Consider the following 20,166-nt stretch of genomic DNA (forward strand, 5'->3'; position numbering starts at 1 on the left):
ACTGCAAACAGTTTTAACGTGAAGGTTTACTTGACATGCACAAGTCAGGCCTTCTTGGCTTTTGAGGCCTCTTCCTTTCATGTTCAGTCCGACTTCAAATCCCGCCGAGTTAAGCTCACTCTTCTCGACCTTCGCACTTAGAAAAGTCAGCTGGCGGCGCCGACTCGGAAACACGTTTAACCGCTTGCACGTGTCAGGCTTCATGTTTTGATTCACCTTTGTTGCAGAAAAAAACATGCCTTGCCGTGTGCTCTTCATCATTAGATCATTTATAGTGTATGACCAAATTATGGCACAACAGTAATTACCAACCAACCAAATGTCTGGTTTTGGTCTTCAGGTGTTATAAACCCAGCTTTGACGAGACAGAAGTTATGGATGTTGCCATAGGGACGAATTTATCAGAACTGCTAAGCACGTGAATCTTGCTCACCCCTCCAGTCATTGCCAACCCATTCTGAGACAGACCCAATGATGCGCAAGAGTCAGTGACACTTTTGGATGACTTCCTTTTCCTATTTCGTGTCAGTGCCTTTTGTACAGAACAGAGACATGGAAACAAGGTGGAAAATTGGTTCTGTGCAGGCAGTCAAAAAATGGCTACACAGATGCTGTCCAACCTCATTTAGAGCGAGCCAGTGATGCAACCAGGGAAGAAGGAAAATTGGCGGATGCACTATACAGTACATCCCTTCATTCCGTGCCGATGCCGTCTATACTATGACATTGGGGGGGGCTGCTTTCGTATGCAGTGTAAAATGCAATCCAAAAGCACCATCTGGCCTGTATTACTGATCAGATACTGCCTGTCAAGCCAGGGGCATTTCTTTCGTCAGAGGTTTAGGGATGGATGTGGAGCTCCCGATCAGGCAAGATACATTTCATTGTTTTGTACATTTTAACCCAATTTCGATCCCACTCGTTTTTGATACAACACCTCAAGATAATCATTAACGGTACTCTACCAGTATGCATTTTTTTCGAAGTAAACCAGCCTCCAAATAGTAAAATACCAAAAATTGACTTTTATATAAGATGCAGTTTCCAACATATTAACAGAACATTACTTTTGTGAATAATTTGAACAGTAATACAGTATATAAACTCCTCTCTTACGGTGTCCTCTCGTGTCCTAATTACTGTACAGTAGTTAACAATGGGCATGGCATCCCGTCAGTTAGCTTGTAAGTCACAACTTGCCTGGAATATTAACACATGCGCAGGATACAGCACCTTACGGAGCCCCTAATGGGACTTGGAAGGGAAAAAAACTAAAACTCCGTAGCACCTTGCTTGAAACCTTCTGTCATTTCTTTACAGAAGTGCAGAAGCTACAAAAAAAAAAAAAAACAAAACAAGTGCTCATCCTGCATTGCTAGCTATTGGCTACTCTACCCGCCTGTCGGTGGAACAAACCATTTTTGAGGCAAGTGGGGGACTGCTGTAATTCTGTTTTAAAATATGCGTTTTGATAAAGTACTGTATGTTAATGTATTTTTCCAGATAGTTTATAAAGGCTATACAAAAAACACTCATGCTGGGATACAATTTAGGTGATCTTGCCCAACCCGAAACGCCAGTGTCAACCTATTGTTATAATTCATGTTACCATAGCAATCGTTTTATTAAAACCTTGCGCGCCTGCACAAGCAAACGTGGTATGCTCCAGTCATTAAAGGTAATAACGGTAAAATAATATGTAATCAATCCAATACTTCCTAATTTGATTCGATCACATTACTTGAATAAGTAGACTCTCACATGAAATCCTAGACGGAATAACAGCTTTCGCTCAATGTTATCAAATGCAGATGGAATGAGCACGCATGGATACAAGCTTGTATTCTCATTTTGGATTTTTTTATTTATTTATTACCTAAAAAAGAAAATGTTCTATCACAAGTCACACTGAAATGTATTGCTTAAGAAAAAAATATATTCATATATATTTTCATTTTTTCTTTTTTTTTTTTGAGAAACGTGGTTTGTTTCCATTATATTTCCATCAACAGAAGAAAAAAAAATCCAGACATGGGCAAGAGCCGCTGCCTTGTTCCCCCCCCCCGCCCCACCCCACCCCCCACTTAAAAAATGCACAAAGAAATACGTAATTCACAGTAACCATTTTGGTTTCATAAATTAATACAGTCACGCATGTGCTACACCGGTCTAGAGCTAGAACATTGTAAATTGTAGTCTTGAATCTTGTTTAATTTCAATCGTTGGCTACAAGTAAGAACAGGCAACTGAAACTGTTGTGATCTGGAATTTCATTGACGTGATTATTATTTTTTTAAATCCCTCTGTAATGCTCTATCATTTTTTTGTCATCTTTTTCAATTTCACACAGAAGTGAGGCACACACACAGAGTATAGTTCATACATATACAAAGGGAAAATAAATAGAATTTGACAAGGGAGTGGAGGGACGGGTGGTTGAACTGTCCTTTTGGTAATGATGGATCCAAGGAAAAAGGAAGTGCATGTGGTCCTCATAGGACCTTTCTGGCTCTTTTGTGCCAACAGTTCAAATTTAGCCTCTTTTTTTTCCTTTCTTTTTCTCCCCCAGGGACGTGAGGTCGGAATGACGACGTGAAAACGAACTTTTCATCGACACTGCAAGGGCAACATTTTAAGGCACAGAAGCCTTGACATAATAGAGTCTCCACCAGCTAGAGAACACAAAACAACGCATGCCCCGAGTCCTTGGGGGACCTTGCAAAATGGCCCGGCATTTATCCGCGGCGACTTTTACACAGAGCCCAGCAAAGGCAGAACAGATCAGTGCCGTCTTTCATACGACCCCCATATGTGGAACATTGATAGTTTATGTTGTCCCCTAATTAGAGTTTAACCCTTTCATGCACAAAAAATGATAAGCTGTCCACTGCAGTAACCGCTGTTCCTGAAAGAGTTAAACACAACACTGACAAGAAAGAGGGCGGGGGGATTTTACAGGTAGATACTACCTCTGAAAAGGTGGAAAATTATGGAGCATTTTAACAGAATAAAATTACAAAATTTGCACACGTTGGAAAAATGGCTACAGGGGACAATTCCATGTTAGTTTCTCAACAGTGACATGGAAAAGAAGATGGGAAAACATCAGCTTTTTCAGGCAGATACTCCCTCAGACAGTGGACCACTATCACTTTAGTACTTTGTCCGCCGATTCAATGTTGCCGCTGTTTATACAGAATGAGATAAACGTGGAAAAAATGCTGTCGTTTATACAGACAATAGCTCCAAAAAGGTAGAAAACTGCCAAATCCACTTTCTATTTCGGTTACGTTCATGCACAACAGTTGACATGGAAGGGTGGAAAAACTCAGCTTTTGTGTGGTGATACCACCTGAGAAAAAGGAAATCTTGTCAAATTGACTTTGTCCCCACATTCCGTGTTGGTCATGTTTTCGCACAAAAGCGACACGGAAAAGCAGGTCAAACAATACCAGCTTTTACATGCAGTGCAAAATGGCGCAATCCAAGGTCTGATACTACCTCCAAACACGGAAAAATTGCCGGGTCAGACATTGTTCCCTCATTCCTTGTCAATCATATTTCTACACAGCGGTGACACTGAAAGAGGGCGGGAGAACACTTTTACTGGCAGATCCTAGCTCCTTTGTGGTAAGTTCGGCTTTGCACCCCCTTTTCCGCATCTGTGCCTTTCATATATAAAGGGGCGGGAAAACACAGATTTTTACATGCAGCGTAAAATGGGCTACACAGGTGCTGTTCTGCTGTTATTACTTCTGGGACATCAAAAAGCGCAAAATGGCTGGGTCTGATTTTGTACCCCCATTCCGCGTCATTTAAAAGGAACAGCAACACAGAAAGGCGGCGGACAAATGAGGGCTCTTACAGGAAGTGCAAAAGGGGTTATGAAAGTGGTGCCGTGATGACAAATTGTTCGTTTCAAAACAATCAGCAAATAAACCATCCCGTCCCCATTGTTCCCAATTTCTTAGTGAAAGGTAAGGCCACTTAACAAAAAGATGAGGTTCACCCCCCAAAAAAATGGTAATCTCTCACTGCAAGCTCTTTGGAGTGCAATCGTGGCAGGGCGCTCGATAGTTCGGACAAAGTTGCGTGGAAAATGTTCCGCTGGTTCCTCGAGTCTCCGCGAGTGCGTCCGTACGTGATCCTCGGTCTCCTGGCGTGAAAGAGGGGGTTGGGGGGGGCTTCAAAGTTTTTAGTTTGGGGTGTTGTGGGGGAGGGAATTGGCTCCAACTTCATTGTCACATAACAGGAATGTTCAGTGGAGGGCACACTTAACTTCATCTGTTCTGGTTTGTTGTTAATACTTTCATAGGATGTCTTTTTTTATCTCCCCCAAACACATACAAGTAAAAATTACAAAAACCTTAACAACAGCAGCACTTTTTTTTTAATTTTCATCAGAAATTCATGCATGTGAACCTCCACCTCTGCTCTTCTTGTTCCATTTCATCACCACGTCATCCGCATGCACAAAAACCCTTCCTGACACTTTTTTTTTTTTTTGCAATTTTTTTTTTTTTTTTGTCAAGTGTGTAGCAGCAAAACTGTGATATGTTCATGGATGTCCCGGTGGAGGCACTAGGTAACACACCGATCACACTTTTCCCCCCCACACTTTGCCAATAAAAACAGAATTGTGAGGACGACTCCATATGGTTGTGAGGGTTGGGGGAATCCTTTGCCAAAACTTGGGAGAACAGAAGGGGTGGGGGACGAGTAACATACACCCGAATAAAACTTTGCCAATCGCCACGTTTATGTACACAGTCTACTTGGGTTGCGAGTTGCGTGTCGTTATAACGCCATGAACCACAAAAATGAATGAACGACTGAATGGATGTTTATTGGTAGTCAACCACAAAGCCACGAAGGGCTGCTGCTTTTGGAAAACAGCAAGATAGGAATAGAAATAGAAAATAGATTTGTTTTGTTTTTTTTTTCTTATTAAATGTCATCATTTGCTTTTGTAAAGATTTTAAAATCCCCCCATCTAAAGCACTTTCTGTTCATCCTTTTACCACTCCGATCACTGAGGTTGATATCAATACTTCCATATTATTTCTGCACACTTGTTAGAAATCAAAGATCCTGTGCAAATCACCGTTTTGAACTGTTCTATGAAAACCTGAATGCTTTGTGAACAATGCTACATCTTCTTTTCTGCTTTATAAAATAGTATGTTAAAAAAACAAACAAACAAACAAAGGACAAAACAAGACATTGAACCAGCCTGTAACAGGTCAGAAGCGGACTGCTCGAGTGAGTTTGGAGATCAGTGATGAATGCCCGTCGCAATATTCCAAAGAGTTCGGCAGCTTTGCCATTTGGGGGAGGGAGTTGGGGGGGGGGGGTATGGGAGAGAACACTGAGGCATCTGGTGCTTGTGTCCTGTTGGGGAAGTCCACTAGGCGCTCTTAGTCACTGTCCAGAGTGCGCCATATCACACGCACACATGAAAACGTTAAGAAAAAAAAATAAAATAAAATACCACCACCACTCACGGAATTCTACTTTGCTCAAATTCAAGGTTTTATCTTCAGTCCAAATCCAAGCATCAGACAGTCATGTTGCTGCAAAGTATGATGGGAGCGAAGTCTGCAAGGAAGGGCCTTTCCTATCAAGTTGCCAGTGACAAACTCCCTCAAACTTTGCTCGGCGCGTCCTTCCTCCTCTCAGGCCATGACGAACTCGGACTTCAAGTCGGCCTTGACGTCGGGCTTCCACACGGAGTCGTCAAAGTCCAGGTCCAGGGAGCCCTCGCTGGACATGCTGCTGTTGCTGTTGCTGCGGCCCGCCTTGCGGTTGGGCAGCCAGTGGTAGGGGCCCCGCTGGTCCCGCCGGGCCTTCCGGCTCAGGCGCTTCTGCTGCATCAGCAGCTGCAGACGCTCCACCTTGCAGCGCGTGGCGCGGTTCTCCGTCTGCCGGACTCGGTCGCCTGGGTCGGGAGAGAACAAGACAAAGTTAGCCAAGAAAACTCACACATGGTTGAAATACTCAACAAAAACATCCATAGCAAGATCGGATTTTGGTTTCTAGTCTGGTTGCCCGTTCTCGTTCTTGGGGGAAGAATGGGATATTATTATTCCTCAGTAGGGTGCACAGTGCATTTAAGCACCCAAATTTTAAACCAAAAAGCAAAAAAAGAGAGAAAAAAAATCTATAGAAAAACTGAGCACAAAAGGGTTTGTCATGGTAACAGTCAAATCTACTACACATTTATTTATTTTCATGTTTAGTTCTAGCACTAACCAAACACTGATAATCCAAAAATATCGTGAAAGTGTCAAAATGATAAGTTCACTTTCAACTTTTTGTAATTTTGCAGTTTTTGTAAAGTTACAAAAATGGAATTTGTAACAAGGGCAAAATACAGATGTCAGAATAAAAATATCTTTTGGTTATAAAAGGAGTCATTCATTTAAAAAAAAAAAAAAAAAAATTGGGAACTGAAAATTGAAAATCAAATCCTACCGGTGCTTGAGTGAATCGTTATATCCCTAATATGTAAACAGAAACAAACACTCACATTCTGCACGTGTGTGTGTGTGTGTGTGTGTGTGTGTGTGTGTGTGTGTGTGTGTACGTACGCACACACACACACTGTATACAGGGCTCGCAAGGAAGGTGCATGTAACCACAATCTATTAGTCAGTTCCATTACTGTCTGTCCGGGAATTAAATAATGAAATAACGGGCTCCCATCCGGCATCACATATTCCCGTGCACGGACGCACGCACTCACGCACACACAGAGAGCAACAGCCGCAGTAGCTTTTAACGTGGATCGATGGCAAATTAAAAAGACCTATTGATTAAACCTTAGCTCTAGTGCAGCCATCCATCTCAGGCTCAGGACAACGCTATTGGCTTTCAATAGAAAATGCAAGCGAATGGAAATTGTACTCTGTGAGAGAGTGCGAGAGAGAGAAAGGGAGATTGGGTTTTTCTTCTATCTTTTTTTTCTTCCTTTATGGCTTCCGACTCTCAGCTCATTGAACCAGAGCCCCCCCACCTCCTCCCCATCACACCACCTCCCTCTTCATCTCTACCCTGGTCCCCCCCCTTTTGCCTCCCCAGGGCTGCTGCTAGGTGGGGCAGTGTGAGGAAGGGCACTGAGAGGGGAGGGTTAAGGAATTCCTCCCCAAGGGGCAGAGCGTGGATGGAGGGCGGAGGGTAAAGGATCAGCCGTTGGTGGCAGTTTTTCCAATCGATTCTAACCTCCTTTGCTCTACCTCCATCGGAATGACTTGTGGACCCAGCGTGGGCTTCATTTGCCTTCCCCGTGAGCGTTTTTCCTCCGCCTCTGTAAATACGAGCCACTGTGAAGAGGAAATTTGCTGGTATTGGGTGCTGAAGATCGGCAAGGATGTTAAAATGACATCTCGAAGGAAAAGAGCAGGAGGGCTCCTCGATTCAAACCGGTGTTCCTCTAGCCCAGCTCTATTAACTTCCATCAATTTCGAGGATGAAAACAGGTTTCCTCAAATATATTGGACCCCCGTATACTCACGCCCTAATACATTGGAGCACGGTTTTCATTCCCTCTGTGGTCCCCCTAGTTCCCACTTGTGTGAAAAGCATGGCAAGCACTTTCAATTCTACTTTCCAAAAAGCGGTCGCGAATACAACAAACAGTATAAAAGGCAGTTTGATGATGCTGTAGGAGGTCTACGGCCTTTGGCTTGGCAAGAGGTTTGGGAATGTGCTTGGAGCACCATCAAAATGAGTGCGAGTGTGTGTTTGCGTGCAGGCTTTTGTCTGTGTGTGTGTGTGTGTGTGTGTGCGTGTGTGTGTGTGTGCGTGTGTGTGTGTGTGCGTGTGTGTGTGTGTGCGTGTGTGTGTGTGTGCGTGTGTGTGTGTGTGCGTGTGTGTGTGTGTGCGTGTGTGTGTGTGTGCGTGTGTGTGTGTGTGCGTGTGTGTGTGTGTGCGTGTGTGTGTGTGTGCGTGTGTGTGTGTGTGCGTGTGTGTGTGTGTGCGTGTGTGTGTGTGTGCGTGTGTGTGTGTGTGCGTGTGTGTGTGTGTGCGTGTGTGTGTGTGTGCGTGTGTGTGTGTGTGCGTGTGTGTGTGTGTGCGTGTGTGTGTGTGTGCGTGTGTGTGTGTGTGCGTGTGTGTGTGTGTGCGTGTGTGTGTGTGTGCGTGTGTGTGTGTGTGCGTGTGTGTGTGTGTGCGTGTGTGTGTGTGTGCGTGTGTGTGTGTGTGCGTGTGTGTGTGTGTGCGTGTGTGTGTGTGTGCGTGTGTGTGTGTGTGCGTGTGTGTGTGTGTGCGTGTGTGTGTGTGTGTGTGAGAAAGAGAGAGAGAGCGAGAGAGAGAGAGACCATTCATCAGCGTCACTACCGGAGCCCTGGGCGGCTGGGCCGGACACAGCTGGCCACAGGGATCTCCAGTCTATGTTTATGACAGTGGGTCTATTATTAGGGCTGGCTAAGACACACGCACGCACGCACGCACGCACACACAGACACGCGCATTCATGCTGGCTGGCTCAGAGCCTGACTGTAGAGCTTTGACGTGAGCACAATAACCTTGGAGGGCCCAAAGAGAAGTAGGAAGCGAATGGGAGAGACAAACAATTCCATTTTGTCCCCTCATGCTTTGACAGAAGCCCAGCCCAGAAACAAGACCAAAGGCGGAGATAGAGAGAAGGCCGGCAGAGGGAGGAGGTGCAGGGTAGGGTAAAAGAAAAGATGGGGTGCCGAAGACAGGACACAAAAAAATTGAAGTTTCTCTTATAGAGCTAATGTTGCGAAGATTTATTTGTGACGAACACACTATTTGCTAAGAGCGCGTCCATTTAAGACAAGGGAGTTCAATCAGGTCTTTGTCTTTCAGTGTCAGAAGTTGTCCGATACCCCGACACCATTCTGTACCCTCCATCGATAGGGTGGAGCAAGGCTGCTGTCTGTCGATTGGTCGGCAGAGCGAAGTCACTCGGGAACGGAATGGGAAGACCACAGAAATGTTGGATGCCCTCTATTGCTGTTGTCCTTTGTTTTACAGTGCCCTCTTCTTTTGTGGAAATTCTTGGCAGGTTACACTGAGGGTAGTATGAAGTTGCTAAATGCAAGCCGGATCAGGCTGATTTACTGTTCTGTAAAAATTGAGCTGTTCTGCTTGAGAGCAGAAAAGCTTCGACGTACTGGTTTGATTTGGTTTGGTTGACAAGACCAAACAAAGCTGCATTCATTTGAACTGGCAGTAAGAGCTATCATGTCTGTAAATTGTCCATCATTCCAGGTAAGTCCTTGTCCACCAAATATGAATGTTGTGGCAGCAAGTGAAAGGCCGCTGGACGCCCTGTCGTGACGCACGCTCTTCAACGACTTTTTAAGACTTCATTTGCATTATCCCTTCTTCTCTGACGACAATGAAAGGGCACCTGATGTACTTGATTGGCTTTTCGCTCGATAGCGCCGCGTTGTACTGCGTCACCGGTCGCTGAGCCGCCGCCGCACGTGTGAGCAGCGTCTTAGCGACGGATAACGGGTGCGGCGGAATCGGTTCAAGCCGGTCGGATCTTAAACGCAGAGAGGCGGAGATCTCGGGATTTTTCCTCACCCGCCCTTCTCGTCTGGCTTCCCCGGGACGCTAACATGACCTGACAAATCTAAAGGGGAGAAGTGGGGGTGAAGAGATCCGGAAGGGGGGCGGGGGGTGGCGCAGGAGCTTTCAGCTCTATTCTGTGGGCCTATGTTGAACTAAGGCAGCTGCAGTGGGAAATCTACTCCACAATGGCTCAGCCCGGTGCCCTGTATGCAGCCCCTGTCCCTGGCCCCTACACAATGGCTTTGGCTGGACAGGGGGGCCGGAGGGAGGTCCACCCTCCCCAGTTATGGAATTTATCTAACAATCAGCCTGCCAGGCTGCGAGTCCTGAGCTGAAACAAAAATCTTCAAACTCAGCAACTCCTTTCACCGGAGCCACGAAAGCAAACTTTTTAACCAGGCGTTTGAGGCCGAGCACGTCAAGCTCTTTTATTCACGCTTGTCTTATCCTCCCCGCACATGAACTTGCAGTGGAAAAGGGTAAAGGCTCTCTGGAGGGAACCCAGCTATGTGACATTTTCAAGAGGCTGTCTCGAGTTTAAGTGTGTACACATACTGAGGCGGACGCCACAGACTGGTTAGTCCTGCAGCTGAATGAAGGCAGGCCTCTGTGAAGTCGAGTTAAGCCGTAGTGTTAAGTCCAGTAAGTCATCCGTCAGGTGCCGGCAGATAAGGCCGCCTGAGCATGCTAAAACATTGGCTTCCGTGGGACGCCGGGCGGAACAGGATGCAAGCGGCCACAAAGAGACCAGGGTTCATTGTATCAGTGAGCCACACTGGGTTTGATTCAGCTGGTTTCCCATTCATATCAGTTCCCAGAAGTTTCGATGGTGAGCAGGAAGTTGGGGCGAGGACTGTAAAGTCAAAACAGGGGAACGAGACAAGCTTTTCTTTCACTCGTTCTTTTTGTTTTTCCTCCGCTGGAAGCCACTGGTCAATTTGTGGGCAGTTGGGCTGGCTAATGGACAGGATTTAACACCCATACAAAGACTGACACTTTAGTGTTGTGGTTTTAACAACCACCCCGGTGCTGAAGTTCAGAATAAATCTATTTAAAGGCCAAATGAATGTACAGTATTGATGCACAACACAGGCGGGGAAAACGAGGCTGAATAGCAGGAAGATGGACAGATGGATTTTACAGGCGAGACTGTTTTTGGACGGCGAATGGGGGGGGGGTGGGGGGGGGCATTGCGTGGGCTGTGGAGTGCAGATGTACAGACAGGACAAGGGGAGGGTGCGAGTAAGAGGGGTGGAGGCAGTGAGGGAAAGGTCTTCCCTAAGTTAGGAAAATAAGCCTGTGTTTTTCCAACTGTTCACTGGACACTTGCGAGGGCATTGGGGTTGATACAGGGGATGCTGGACTGACTGTACATTCAGTCAGTCAGCTGCTAAAACTGAACCTCTATTCTGCTCACGCAAAAGCAAAACATTCAACAAGATTCACTGCGTCTCAGGACCGAACCCAGCGGACTACTTCACCAAACTCCCATTTCCCCGACAGGAGATAAGGAGGCCCCCGCAAGACAATGCTGTTTTCTCTTCGTAGAACCTTACAACACTAGCTCAATGTTATCTGTGCTGGACATCTGTCTGACACTCCAAATCTGGTTTCTCCGGCCGGAAAGGTGCTTTTAAAGAGTGTCATCTGAACTCCAGCACCTGCACTAGGCCCTGCCCTTGGGCATGGGTATGTCCGATGTTCGGTCCATACTAGCCCTGACCTGCACACATCCCTGTTGTCTTAAAGCAGCCGAAGCCTAATCTACTCTAAACATAGCGTTGCCTGGGGTGGAAGGGGTAAACCTATCTCCTTGGTGCAGTAAAATAAAGCCAACTTGCTGTGTGACAGGCTTGCATTGGATCGTATTTCTTAGCAAAGTAACCCCTTTCCCTCCATATTTCATCAAAGGCTACACCGACTGTCAAGGTTAAAAAAATTCTACTTTGTCTTTGACATGTTATCGAGGCAAAAAAAAACCCCAAAAAAGCTGCTGATCAAGAAAACGATGAACTGGAAATGAACACACATTCTTTCAAGGCAGCAGCAGGAACATCTGTGTCATGAGTGCTTCAAAAGGATGCGCAGTGAATTAATGCGCCTGTGATTCCGTGTCACGCTTCCATGCGCAGTCACTCACCAGGGGGCTTGCACATGCGGATCTGGCTCTGGCACTGCACCAGCGGATGAAGGGTCGGCGGAGGGCTGCTGGGGTTGCCGGCGGGCACCGAGGTAGCTTTGGCTGAGAGTCCCGTTGTGCCGACGACTGGGGGAGAGGGAGGCGGCGACGGGGACGGCGAGCTGGGCGTGCCGCACTGGGTTTGGTAACGGAGCTGGGTGAGGGAAGGCGGCATGCCCTGGTAATGGCGTGTGGCGCTCAGGAGGTCGTTGAGAATCTGAAGGATGGTACCGATATCTCGTCTGGGGCGCCCATTGCTGTCCTGGCAGTTAGGGTGCAAAGTGCCTGAGAAGAGAGGAGACAAGAGTATTGCAGCACATGTTTCTAAATATAGCACGTGCTGGCACACTCAAGTGGCGAGCGTGCATGTTTATTGCTCAGAGCATCAATAAATCTCACCTGAAAAGGTCCCTGAAAAGACTCCAGGAGCGTGGTTCACGAAGCTCTCAATGATGGCGCCAGGTTTACGGGAGCGCGCTGATGAACTCGTGCCACTACTGGGGCTGTTGGTGCTGCAGCTGGCCTGGAACAAGAAAATGTGAGCAGGGTGAGTCTATCTTCATGTGTAAAACAGTTTCGTGGAAAAAAAGATTTGGAGTAGCCAATGCTAAGTGATATTTATGTCACGATCAAAACACGACTAGAAATGTACGTAAAAAGCAATAGGATCTGCGGCTCAGACTACGCACCAAAATGACAAGGCATTAAGTTACCGCAAAGGCCAAATTTGGCAATTTCGGCAACTAATTGGATATCCAAGAGTGAAAGTCAAACTGCTGGGAGTTTAGTTACTCCAAACCAGATCTGGATTTCTAGCGCAGGGAAACAGCATTCCCACAGCAGTGCTGTAGAGCTTTTGGGGTGTTTTGGTCAAGTAACTTTGATGAAAAGCAATCCTTACAGGCGCAAAACAAACTTCGGACTGCGGTGGCTACGTTACTGGCAAGCAATAAGATGAGTTGCAGGCTTACCTCAGGGCACAAAACAGGGGCTACAGGGCTGGCTTGGCCCATGTTGTGGCTGGCCTGGCCTGAGGAAGGCTGGTGGTAGTGGTGGTGGTCTCGCAGGTGATGTGGAGGAGACCGGAACAGACTCCCGGGGACATGTGACGTGCGAGGAGAGCGAGCGGGAGGGGGAGGAGGAGGGGTGGCCGGGCTGCAGTGAGGAACGGACGATGGGGACTGGTGGTACATGGGGGTCAGGGACTGTTGGTGTGTGGGGGGAAGAGGGAAAGTTGAGGTGCTCGCGGAAGAGGATGTGGAGGGGCCTGGCTGAGGCAAGTTGGGGCTGTGTGGATGATGAGGGAGATGAGAGTGCGGTTGAGGGATACAAGGCTGTCCTGTGGGCTGGCCCGCTGTGGCATCCGAGTTGCCCCGGGTGATAAGGTGCCTGTGCTGGAGCTGCGGACCGCCCGACTGCTGTGCTGCCAGCTGGAGCTGGACGAACATCATGTGATCGCCCACACGGAGCGCCAGCGTGAGGGGGGAGCGGCCGGACAAGAAGTCGCTGACCTGTAAATGGAAAGAAAAAAAAGATTTGTTTTCAATACATCGCCAATGAGCTAGTTAGCTGCAGAGTTATGGACTGAACAACAATAAAAACACTGCAAAAAGCTTCACTTGTCATTAGGGAATGCCAAAAATGTAAGGAAACAGACATATTTAGACCCACAATAACCCCACCCATAACCTGATACTCGTTGGTTGTCCATCCGCTCTACAGAAACTGAAGTGATGGTTGTCCAATTGCTCGTTATTACGCCGCTCCACTAAACGACTCGGTTCAAAGTGAGTCTGCCAAATTGTAATGGACTCATCCTTGTCCCTTGCCCTTTTTCCTCAGGTTAATCATCACTGGGATGCCTCTTCCCAATAACCTGACTGTGATGAATACAGCCTTATTAGGAGACTCAAGAGAGAACTGTTGCAGTCAAAAAAAAAAAGCGAGAAGCTCCCCTGCGCGTCCACTTCCTCTTCTGTCAATGAACAGTGGACAACCGTTGAAGCACAAACAACAGAGCTTTGAGCTCCCCACTCTCACGGAGACACAGACGCACCACATTCGCCCAATCCCGCAATCAATCACCATTCAGTAACACTTGGCTATTTACATCTGCTGGATGAGGCCGACTGTTCGAAAACACACAAACAGAGCCCACTCTCACTCGCCTCCCACTGCCCTTGGGCCCGTTCTTAGTCAGCAGTGTCATTCAGTGCTGGGACAAAAGCCACCCTTCTCTCTGGCTTAGGGCCTGAAAAATCAGTCCTACATCCAGGAAATACACCCCACTCGCATCGCACGCATAGAATGAACAATTGTCTGTGGCGGATTTGGAAGGGATGCCCATTTTTGGAGCACTCACAACAGCAACGGAGGCCAAACGGCTGTGTGTGTGTGTGTAGAAGGGGATTCACTGACCCACTCGTAGCCCGGATGGACACACAAGAATTCCACACAGACACAGCCGACTTGTCACAACTTGGCTAGAGGATTCGCATGAAACAACAAGACTTTAGTTGTGCTGGGCTCTGCGTTCATGTGACTTTGCTGCATCTTTTTTGCTGAAATCATGCGTGCATGCGACTGCGTTTTATTCTGAGAGTCGCTCAGAGGGCACAAAGCTTTCCTAGCAAGGCTTAACAGTCGCAAATGCATAATGATGTGTCTGTCCAATAAGGTTCAACATCAGCAACTGCCTACAAACTTTGACTCACCAGAGGGAGGGTTGGTACGATAATAAGGGAGGGAGGGTGTTCGCAGGAAAACAGGAAAATGGGTGAGAATGTAGAGGCAACATAAGCGGAGAGGAGTATGAAGTCCTCAAAATCTGAAAGTAGCCAAGTCTTTCTTTCCTACCAAGTATCTGTGTTGTATAAACGGCACGAGCACAGATTGCGGTAAATAAAAGTCAAAAGAGTCAATTTTCAGAAAGGTGGAATGAGAGTGTGAAGTTCAACACCTGATACTGATGTCATGTAATTAACTGATTCCCTGCAAGAAACCACCCGCAATTGCGACATCTTTCTTGGGTTGACTGTGCGTGAAAAGCAAAAGCAGATAAATGCTGGCTCTTCTGATACGGCTCCGATGCGTCAATTCTGAGGTGTGTGAAAGAGGCTTAGAAAAAAAAAAAAAAAAGAGCAGATACGTCAATCTGTCAAGATTTTTGGGCGTGCTCCTGAGATGTTGGCCGATGGTTAACCCTGTGAATCAGCAGGCTCTGCCCTCAACCACTCCTCTCTCTTCAGAACTGCTTATTTATTTCCCTATCGACCGTCGCCTCCCCATATTGCCAGGGTGACCTTTGGACGTTGGTATTGACATCGGTGTGCGACAACAACAAAAAAAAAAAAAAAAAAGGGGAAAGGTAGGTGAAAGGACAAGGATGAGCTAACGGCTGCATTTCTCAACGTTAAGTACAAGGAAGGTTGATTACAATCAGCATACAAGGGAGGCTTTGGGATAAATATAAACTCAGCACTTTGGGAGTGTAAACACGGCCTATCAGGGTCTTATTGATACAGTCCACACCCACTAAGATGACACCGTTGTGGTAAAACGACAAACCCAGCAGGCCTGAGGCTGGGTGTGAAAGCAGGGTTGGGCGCTGCATGGGAAAGTGCAATCCCAGAAGTGTGTGTGTGTGGGTGTGGGTGTGGGTGTGTGTGTGTGTGCATGTGTGTGTGTGTGTGTGTGTGCATGTGTGTGTGTGAGTGAGTGCGCGCGTGCGTGCGTGTGTGGTCTCTGAATGGCAGCTGTCAAGAGAATGAGTTTGGCTGGCCCAAAAACACAAAGTAAATTACACAAGACCTGGGAGAGGCAGGGAGGGTGCGGGGGTGTCAAGTTTTAGTTTGGCTAAAGGAAGGTTGGAAGATGATGTGGAACCGTCTTTGAAAAGTCGCTCACTTCATGTCATCATAAAATAGCGTCACATAAGAAAACAGATGACTGTACCTCCATGTACAGCGTAATCATTTGTTGTACATAACTAGGCTCAACCTTTAATCATTGTTCCGCTACTGTCCCTTGAAAATTTCGAAAGTGAGAAACCGCATTTGACATCCAGATCGAAGCCATCCAGGTTCCATCCAGATCGAAGCCAAATCGTTTCGACAATTATCATACCGTGAGTTCTCATAAGATCAGCGTTGAATTGGATGTAAGACTTTGTTACATTGTGTTCTCTTGAATCCGGAAGACAATCCAGATCTGTATTTTGTACGTGCTGTGTTCAGTCAACAACTGCTCAGTAAATACGTGAATGTTTACGGAAAGTTTCCCGCGAAACCGATTTTATAAAATGCATGGCAGACCAGTCGTTAGCGATCTTGCTTTCAAAAGAAACACTGTTGGTTACTTTAAGCATCCAGAATTATCTTTTGAATACTCCTTTTCAGTGAATATTATCGACATACTTAAAAAAAGTCTGAACATTTAACCAAATATTACTAGCCGCCCAAACACGGTTTTCCAGTTGCCACAAAGGAATTTTTAGTTGGCTGTGCCCTCCATAACTGAAATCATGGTCTGAATTCCGTAGTTCCTCCTGAAATTATATTTGGATGTATTCAACAGACCGAGTTCCCAATATTAAATCAAGGGGTCTTCAAAATTGCCTCTGAGTTTACCTCCTACAGTGACTATTTTTTGTCACTGCTGACTCATACAGCCAATTTGGTCGCTCACACTTGCGTTTCCCAGCTAAAAACGTTTGCAAGCCGCCACGTCTGACTCACAAAAGGGTCTCAAGTCATTCAAAGTACGTGCTTGCACCGCCACAACCTCTTCTTCGGCAAAATCAGCTCACTCAAATAACGCAAAATCAGCTCACTCAAATAACAGAGCAAATTTTAACGATTATAATTTGAGCCAATGACAAACAAAGGAGAGTCGAAGCACATCTTCAGGTGTGCAATTCAGACAAACACGCACGCACAGCATCTTGATGATCTGGGTTGGGGGGGGGGTGCGTGTGTGTGTGTGTGTGTGTCAAAGGGATGCCGAGTGGAACACCTGAAATGGGGCCCCGTTTCCTGAGAGATGGGGAGTGGGTGAGGGGGATGATAAAGCACAGTCTGCTTGCCAGCGGCCACATTGGCGAGAACAATCGTGTAGCAACAAGCCCCTTCCAAACGGCCAGAGACTGTGAGGGGGAAACAAGGGGAGGGTGTCTGTTCAGTGTGTATGTGCCGTACGGAGATGAGGCGGGAGGTGGGGAAAAAAATGTCGAGCTGGCTAGTGAATGATTCCCAGAGGTCTCGGCTATAGCAGCTCAGCTCCAGTCCAAACATGCCTGTCTGCTCTCAGGAGCCCGGCCAAGAGAGACCCAATGCGGCTGGCTAGCATTGACGTCAGGACAGCGCTTTTGGAACATCGCAGGCAAACAAAAGAGAGGCTTCGAGGCATGTATGAAACCCTCCGCCTCCTCTTCCTCCTCCTCCTCCTCCTCCTCTATGCAACCTTCATTTCGCCCCACTGGTGCTCCTCGCAGCACACTTGAATTCCAAAGCTTTACAAAAGCAACTTCTGTAGTGGTTTGTGATGAGAGACTCAAGAAAAAGCAGAGTGGAGGGGCCTCACTTGGAGCCAGGCTCGCATTGTTCCCTTTCACGTGCAGCGCTTGCGTGGTATGCAAAGGGAAGAGCAAGGTGTGTACTTGCCGAAGATGGCGCACGCGTGATGAGCCCGAGCTGGGTGGTGTTAATGAAGAAGTCGTGCTCTCTCTCTAAATACCGCGGTGTTGTTGGATTCAGGTGGTGCTATTTTGTTTCGTGGGAGGCTGTGGTTGCCATGCAGGGATGGGGGAAGAGCATGATAAGGAAGGGGCAGCGAGAGAAGGAGGAGGGGTTGTGAGAAGATGGCGATGGCGAGAGATGGGGGGATGGCGGATGCGGGCGGTGGGGGCAGGGTGTCAGGGAGTATTGGTGGAGGTGGGTGGTGGTGCTTGCAGTGGTGGTGGCTGATGAAATATTCAGTGAGGATGTGCCTCTGGCTCCTTCCCTCGTTTTTTTTTTTTTCTTTCGACATCTCTGGTTGACAGTTTTGTTTATTGGGGTCCCTGTGGTTCAAGGAACTCATTTGCAGTCGTTCTTCCTTTGCACACTAAGCGAAGTACGGCAAGTGGAGATAAGGAAGGAGGAGGGGGGGGGGGGGGGGTACGGAAAGAAGATGGAGGGAGCTGGCAGCGCCTCGCTGACATTCATGAACAACTGAGCAGCTTTGTGCTGGAGAAAAGAGGATAGAGGCTTGGAGGGCGGGATAGGAGGGTGGAGAGACGAGGAGGGGCCGAGTCGTCTCCTGCAGCCATATTCTGGTTGTTCGGATGAAGCTGCCCACCTGTCAAAGTCATTTTTATTAACCTGCCTATCGACTGAGATGGTTTGATCGCACCAGGGCGCTATTGACAGTCTTTGCGCAGACACGTACCAGCTAAAGACGCAATAATGCGCTTCTAAATGAAGAGGGGGGGGGGGGGATCAATGCCTTGCAACATGCCCTAAATCCTGAAAGCAGCCAGGGGGCTCTTCAAAGACCCCATTAGGAGAACTGGCATGAGTAATACTGCCTGAAATGAAACAGAGATGGGCAGGAAATAGCATTCATAACGATGAAATTAAGTTCCCACTAAAGCCACCCCTTGTGGTCACGGCTCAAGCCAAGCAGAAACTAGAGCAGCCTCAATATGAGAAGATTGGATCTCATTGGGCAGCACGGTTATGACAGATGGAGGCTACGTTTACATAACAACAAGCCAGTAAGAACTGATACATGGACTGGAAAATTTCATGGACACTGGACAGATGACGACATTTGGCAAAACATCTACATGAATTTAGAAAATCGTGACTGAAAATATGAATGCCCATGGGCAATCAGTCTTATGGATGAAATTTATTGGAATACAAATGTTGGTAAGTAAGGACAAAGACCAACTGCTTCTATAGCACTGCATGAGGCCAGTACGGTTTTGAATGACACGCATTCCCAGACTGAACACTCCACAAACATTTCCTAATCCGATTTTAGGTTGACCTTCAAATGCTGAGAAAATAGTCTTTCCATTTTTTTTTTTTTTGTAAATAGCTCGTGATTTGCCCAAGTCCTTTGACATTACAATCTAATTGACCTCATTAGACACGGTAGTGGCCATCACGTGTACGATTTTCCTGTTTCCGTCCGCCCACTCGGCAGCCCGACCGGTCACGACGTCTGCTCCTTGAATCACAAAAGCTCCGCGTCTCCAGGGGAGTACGAAAACAACGGCGGTCACGACTCATACAGATGGAGAAATTGTTCTTGCCGCCGTGAGCCGGAGCGAATGAGAGAGGCGGACATTAAAAATGGATGCCGGCCGATGCACAAAGAACGAAATCCCCCTGCAAACACACCTTGACTACCCACAACGCCCGTCCCCCCTTCCCCCTTTCTCCTGCTGTGCATTGATACATCACAAAGGGGGATTACACAGGTGCAAAAAGGCTGTGTGATCATCTTATTAACGCCTTTTTCATGCTTGTCGGCTCGAAGGGGCCTTGCCATTATTGGAGCATTGTCTTTTATCTCAATTTTTAATTCACATGTTTTGGTAACATAAAAGGGGCAAATTAACATTCTAGAGAGAGAAAAGAACTCCTTTAAGATGTACGCATGAACAAAAAAGCCCTGCATTTCAAATGGTGGCAATTTGAAGATATTGAGTCATTCTTCAGCTGGCCTGGCACGTCTACATCCTAAAATCCAATTTTAATGATTTCCAGTGGTGTTAACGCAGCTGATCAACTATCATCCAGATAAGGTGCAAGACTGGAAAGGGGAACAAATTGAGCCCTTGCAAGGAAATGTAATAATACGCACAATACTCAGATCCCCACACTGTGAGTTCATTCCTGTTTTGGAGCATAATTTACGGAGTTTCCAATTTGACCTTTCATAGGAGGCAAAGCAAACGAAATGAGGTGAAAGTGACCGCAAAAGTGCCTCTTCAGACTTTCACATCACACTTGTTTGCATCGCGCTGCTCCCAGTCCCGATGGCAAATGAGCGTGAGCCGCCGCTCCCTGAAGAGGAGGAAGTGCGCGAGGAGAGCAAGTGTGTATGTCGGGGCGGGGGGGTAAAGTGGGTCAGCTATGTAACCGTCCTCCGCGGGGATGCCGGCAATGGCAAAACACGGCCTCCTCCCAAAGCAATCTGTTAGCATTCAAGGGGAAATTTGTCAATTTGCGGCCCATGCCGAGGCCGAGGCATTGATTGGGGAAGGTGGTGAGGTCTGTTTGGATGCGAGCAAATGAAAGCTGACTGCGTGCGCGCGCGGGGTTGAAGAATCCACCTTCAAAACCTCAATCGTTGTGACGCCTTGAAGGGCTTGTCAGTTGGTCAGGTTTTGGTGCTTTAGGACATGAACAAAGAGGTGGTTGCATGAGGGGGAAGGGCAACGGGGGGGG

The 20,166-nt window shown here is 47.2% G+C and overlaps 1 protein-coding gene across 1 annotated transcript in view; it reads right to left on the reverse strand.

Annotated features, from left to right (window-relative positions):
• Positions 1 to 1,961: 1,961 nt before the first annotated feature.
• The window catches only part of midn (midnolin), a 26,237-nt gene continuing 8,032 nt past the window's right edge, over positions 1,962 to 20,166 (reverse strand). The window contains exons 5-8 of the mRNA XM_019896876.1: positions 12,697 to 13,236; positions 12,125 to 12,248; positions 11,687 to 12,010; positions 1,962 to 5,938 (exon numbers count right to left, since the gene is read on the reverse strand). Of these exons, the coding sequence (XP_019752435.1) occupies positions 5,676 to 5,938; positions 11,687 to 12,010; positions 12,125 to 12,248; positions 12,697 to 13,236 (1,251 nt within the window). The 3' untranslated portion in view covers positions 1,962 to 5,675. The remainder of the gene's footprint in view (positions 5,939 to 11,686; positions 12,011 to 12,124; positions 12,249 to 12,696; positions 13,237 to 20,166) is intronic.

The sequence above is a fragment of the Hippocampus comes genome, unplaced genomic scaffold (genome assembly GCF_001891065.2).
Source record: "Hippocampus comes isolate QL1 unplaced genomic scaffold, H_comes_QL1_v1.1 scaffold22, whole genome shotgun sequence".
Classification (NCBI taxonomy): domain Eukaryota; kingdom Metazoa; phylum Chordata; class Actinopteri; order Syngnathiformes; family Syngnathidae; genus Hippocampus; species Hippocampus comes.